The 6,000-nt window shown below is 43.5% G+C and overlaps 1 protein-coding gene across 1 annotated transcript in view; it reads left to right on the top strand.

Moving 5' to 3' along the window:
• The first annotated feature begins 455 nt into the window (after positions 1 to 455).
• Positions 456 to 6,000, top strand: part of LOC142765396 (uncharacterized) — a 60,128-nt gene continuing 54,583 nt past the window's right edge. Inside the window, exons 1-2 of the mRNA XM_075866295.1 lie at positions 456 to 608; positions 1,891 to 1,932. Coding sequence (XP_075722410.1) covers positions 570 to 608; positions 1,891 to 1,932 — 81 coding nt within the window. The 5' untranslated portion in view covers positions 456 to 569. The remainder of the gene's footprint in view (positions 609 to 1,890; positions 1,933 to 6,000) is intronic.

Raw genomic sequence — 6,000 nt, 5'->3', positions numbered from 1 at the left:
TTTGTAACGACAAAACGCAGTCTGCGAAATGCTCTAAAATCACTTTAACGCTGCACCACATATCCTATGACTACTATAGCGTCTTCCATGCCAGGTATAATCTGTGAAAGTTTGCTCATTTTTCATCCTAATATTCTGCTGTTTAGGTAGTAACTGTTTCCGGTCGTTCAATCATTTTATTTTATCGTTCTTAATTGTAATGTTAAACATTTTATGTCTTCTATCTCTGATTACTTCACGTTACAAGTTTTTCAAATTGCACGTCACATTTCGTTTGTCGATATGCCAGGCCTAGTCATCCAAGCCATCATCTGGCTTTATCAGGTCTGTTATCTACGTTGTACTCAAAATGACCAAACAGATTATATTATAATTATTATTATTATTATTATTATTATTATTGTTGTTGTTGTTAATATTTAAACGTGCGTTGCAGGGGCAGCAGAGGAAGTTTTAGTGCTCTTCTGCAGAGCCCTCGAGGAAACACCGGTGACGAATCTGGTGGAGGTTTGGGATGGTCAGCCTCCCTCGCTTTTACCGCAACCTGCCTTGGGTCCGGTATCCTGTTCATGTTAATATTCGCACTGCAAGACAAAGCGACATTTCTGGTGAGATACCTTTATGCTATGAATGCTGAAAAAAATTACATCAAATCCCACTGAACCGTCAGTCACAAGAGCAGAACGGCTTGGGCCGACTGAATCTTTTGTTCATAACGGGTCCCTCACGCAATGTTAACGCGTGCTTGCAAGTGGAGCACACCATAAATTCCCTACAGTTTCTGTTTGTTGCCCATCCCGAACTTTTGTTGCAGCATCCGACGCGTGTTCATCGCCCCGCAACGCGAGAGTGCGTGAGTTCATCGCGTGTGTGCGGAATTTTGTTTCCTGGTGCCATCTAGTGATTCATCGGGAGAGGTTAAAGCGTCTTATACAGCCACTTACGTAGGACCGACTACGCTAGCGCGTGTCAGCGCGTTCTGACTAAGATACAACACGGTGGCTCATCGTGCGTCTACAGAATATCGTTCTTCGACGCCATGACATGATTGCTGAGAGAGTATAAGGCAAACTGCCGAAGAGTCTTACCCAGCCTCTCACAGAGGCAGGAACGCGCTTGCGCTTGAGCGAGTTTTTGCGGTACTTGTGCCACGTATTGCGCATGCGCAGTAAGGGTGATTATGCACACCGGATGGAACTCCACCATAAGCTGTTTCGCATATGAAACCATAGCATGCTAGGCTGTAAGGCTTCATACGAATAAATATTTCCAGCCATTTCAACGTCATGGTAATCTTTGGACAGCTGAAATAAGGTTGAAAAAGAATTTCAACATTCCTAAGTTGTACTGTTTTGTTTGTTTAGACACGAAGAATAATGTATACTTTAGGCAACTTTCGATAGTGTCACCTTTATCGTGTGCACTCTTTCCTATTCAATAAAGGAATTCACTTATACCTAGAAATGATTCAATGCTCCTTATTTGGGTGTAATGTGAAGCTGGAAAGTGCCCAGTGCCCTAGAAGTATGAACTGATGGGCCAGCTTAGATATTTTGTTTTAGTTCACAAGAACGACACTTCAGCTGTCGAGGTTCCCACCCTTGGTTCAGAAAAAGCACAACTTTATACCAAACTACCTGGGCCTGTTCAAAGTAGCTGCCCCATCTGAAATGCAAAGATGTTGCATCAAGGTTCCTCTTTTAGAAGGGCGAGTAGGTACTGTTCAGCACTGACATGGCTGATGGGCAAAGCTGATCAACCACGTCAGACGGGAATGTAAGGCAAGTGAGACTGTAGACCAGGGATTCTCTCATGAGAAGGATTAATGCTTCAACAAAGCATTCTTGTTCTGCTATATACAAATCAGTATTCTGTTGTTTCTTCTTAAAGGCGACAACGGTGATTTTAACAGATCGGACAAAGGAACAATGGGTAAGTTACGCCTGTTGTCTTTCATTAAAACTTTTCATAGCTAGCTCTAATAAATGAACACAAAACAAAATTATCTGAGACTTCTGTATAAAACACGAACAATCGACGCTTAAAGGAGCAATCAGTCTGCCACAGCTCTTTTACTGCTGAGGCTAATATTACTTATATTTCAATGGAAGAAATTCCCAGGAGCCCAACTACAAATATTCACTCTGATATGTACTTGTTTTCAAAAATTTATGCAGAGAAAAAAATTTCTCCACCACGCGTAACCTAAAGACTAAAAAGCAGTGACAATGGCGCGCTTTTATTGTACAATAGCATGTGTTAGGATACTTTTGGAAGACGTCTGACCTCACCGCCATGTTTACCCGTGAATTCCCAATCACTACCATGGAGCTGCCCTTTGCATGTTCTATGAGGATGCAAAGTTTTCTGATCCCTGCAGTGTTAAAATTCTCTTTCATCCATTTTATATATAAAAAAGCATTATTTATTTCGCTTTGTTACTACAATAGTCACCGGTTTCAATACCAGTCCCCCATGATGGGTAGTAGCCATACATCATGAAATAAAAAAATTGGCAGATCACACGTATTTTAGGAATCGATGATATCGGAAGCGTGAATTAGGAAGGTTGATAGGTCACTTCAAAATTAGCGCAACTTTACGAGGCGGACGTAGACTTTGCCCTACATGACTTCCATATGCCATGGTTATCATGTTCGATTGTGTGGTTTAGCTTCGTAGTCTATTCAAGTCATCACATGATACCATATTTTGTATCCCGTGACATAATATGTAGAGCTGAAAAACGGCTGCGAGCACGGTATGAGCGTAGCATGTAGTCATGTTTCATATGACACCCATATCAAGATCATGATATTTGGACGTGTCATTTACTTTCGTCGTGCATTCACGCCTTGCAACACCAAATTTCGTATATAAGGAGCTAACGCATCGGACGTGAGCACGCTATGAGCGTAGCATATAATCATCTTTTACGTGACAGGCATATCAAGATTATCATGTTTGCACGTGTCTTTTACCTTCGTCGTCTAGTCACGTCACCTAATACAAAATATGGTATATGTGGAGCAAGCGTCACAAGCTGCGAGCGCTCTATGAGCGTAGCAAGTAGTGATGTTTTACGTGACATGCACGTCATAATTTTCAGGTTTAGACGTGTCATTTACCTTCGTAGTTCATTCACGTCACGTAATACCGAATTTCATATATGTGAAGCTAGCGAAAGGGCCGCGAGCGCATCATGAGCATTTGAATCTAGTCGGGTTCTTACATGAGATGCATCTGATGATTATTGAGTTCGCACCAGTCATATACCTTCTCATCGATTCACGTCTTGAAATACCGAATTTGGTATATATGAAGCTAGCGAAACGACCGTGAGCGCAACATTAGCGTGGCGTGTAGTCATGACTAGTCATAACATGAAAATCAGGACATGCATATTGTGATTTACACGTTATGGTCTCTCACTTATGTTTGCCACGCAGTCATGTCATATCATACCACTTTTTCAAAATGTCATTTGAACGGAACCACCGCGACAGCAGCAAGGCTAATAAAGGTAAATGACGACATTATTCACGTACTGATCATGATTTAGACGTTATGACTACACAATTATGCTCGTAATACAGTCATGTTATGCCATAGGAATTTTGGTATCTATAACAATATCGAGACGGCCAGGAACGCTAAAAGTCACAGGCGGCCACACACACACACACACACACACACACACACACACACACACACACACACACACACACACACACACACACACAAATAGATAAATAGATAGATACGCTCGAGGTCGCTGAAGTTCGCTAAAAATGCTTCGCATTTAAAACGAAGGAAGTGTGTGAGCTTTGCCGATGATAGTGCAGTGTAATGTTTGTCCAGCCAAAAAGGGGGCTTTGTCGAGGCTCGCACACGGTGGAGAACTATACAGTTTCAAAAAAGAGATCAGAGGCATCTTTCAGTGACTTAGCGAAACAGTCGCATTGGTACATGTGGAGGTTGATACCTTGGCGGGCAAGTTCAGCGCGCTGGATGCTAAGGTCAATGCATTGGACGCTAACTTCGGTGCATTGGATGCTAAGGTCATTGCGCTCGAACGCAGACGCATATCTTGCGAGCTTCACCATAGCACGTCCGCCTTGAATGTTCAGGATTTTTCAATGAAACTGCTGGGAATTCACACACAAGAAGGTGGTTCTTCAGCAGTTCGTTTGTAGTCAGTCCAAAAAGTCGCACGCCATCTTGCTTCAGGAAAGGCTTTTGGATTCTATCAAATTGCCGGGTAACAAATCTCACGCTGTCTATGTAGACGGACGAAGAGGCATATACACGCTCGTCTCTAAGGCATACACCTATATCTGGCACGATCTCTTTATAGACACTAGTAAGGTGGAGCACTCATTGGTCGAAGTTATTTTGTGTGGTGAGTTCAACAGTAGTGTTTTCATTCCCCAGATATATAGTTTACCAATTGACTCAAGACAAATGTTTGCGGTGATTTTGACTTGGGCTGCTGCCAGGGCCGGCATCTCCCCGCTTGTGGTTGCGGGCGAATCCAACGTTCCTCGTCAGACTAGGCGTTATCTGCGGTCATCCCGTAAAGGCGAAAATTCGAGGCAAGTAATGGTGGACCTAAACCTAACCCTGGCGACGGACTCATCATTTTTTACCAGGAGGGGTGACTCTTGCACAAAGGACACAATTAAAGATCTTACCTTTGTTGAAATTGTTGGATCTGCCACTTGACACGACTTGCTCGTGGATTTGGGGAGCGACTAAAATGTCCTAGCTACCCATATTAGTGTAAAAGGTAAGCCCGTAAGAGTGTTTAGTAGTACAGATTGAGATTACTTCCAAGAAAAGAACGCGCAAGTTGAAGGACCATCCTTTAGCGTGGATCAACGGGCCAATCAGCTGAACGTAGACGCTAGTGAGGCGACAAAAAAGACACACACAGATTTGAAAATGGGTAGGATGGACAGCCGTATCGCACGCCTTCTAGAAGCCAAGAAATTGTTACTCAATATGTGGAAGGAGGAGAGGCTCGATCACCCGCTCCGCAAGTAAATTACAGAACCTTAACGATGCATCGAGGACCACTGCCAGACTCTGTTTAGGCTGTAGTGGAATGAGATGTGCAATTGTGTCGATTTCAAAAGAGATTAGGAGGAAAATGAAATTTGCGAAAGCACCTTTTGAACGAGTCACATTCCAGGAGTAATCAAAGGAAAGCCTTTGGAAAACTATACATGCAAGCAGACAGTCTGAATCTTAAGATGCTAGACTGGGTGGTTCGGCTCGCAGATATCTACCTATTGGAAGCTCGAGCTGTTCATACTATCCGTCTTACCCTGGACCCTCTTGAACTGAGCTCAGAGAGCCCTTTAACAACAGCGACGTCTGGAAAGCTCTTCAAAAGCTTTAGGGGCGATCGGCTCCGTGGCCGGAAAGTAACTCCAACAGGGCCCTTAACAACCTGGAAGAAAAATCTATTAGGTTTCTTACCAATGAGATCAACAGCATATGAAGAGAAGGTTCTGTTCCACACTCTTGGAAAATGGCGTCAGGATTCTTCATTCCAAAACCAGGAGAACCTCCAAGTCTAGCCAATCTTAGGCCCATATCGCTAACGTCCTGCGTGGGCAAGGCGATGCAGCACCTCATTCACAGCCGTATCTCTAAGTACATCTAGAAGACAGGTATTTTCCCCTACAACATGGTTGGGTTTCGTCTGTCCTAGTCCTCACAAGACACAATGAAGCTACTCAGGCATGAAGTCATAGTCGTTAACACAAGGGACGTAAGAGGCATCCTGTGTCTTGACTTGGAAAAAGCGTTTGACGACATTTCTCACGTGCACATCCTAAACACCACTTCAGAGCTTGAACTGGGTGAAGCCTTTCACAGATACGTAAGCTGCTTTCTCGAATCCAGGAAGGCCATACTCAATATTGGGCACCTCAAAACCTCTTCCATAGCACTGAGACCTAGAGAAACGCCGCAAGGTGTGGTGATATCCAC

This window comes from Rhipicephalus microplus, chromosome 1 (genome assembly GCF_043290135.1).
Source record: "Rhipicephalus microplus isolate Deutch F79 chromosome 1, USDA_Rmic, whole genome shotgun sequence".
NCBI lineage: Eukaryota > Metazoa > Arthropoda > Arachnida > Ixodida > Ixodidae > Rhipicephalus > Rhipicephalus microplus.
The sequence above is the reverse complement of the archived record's forward strand: the minus strand, read 5'-3'. Positions and strand labels throughout refer to the sequence as shown.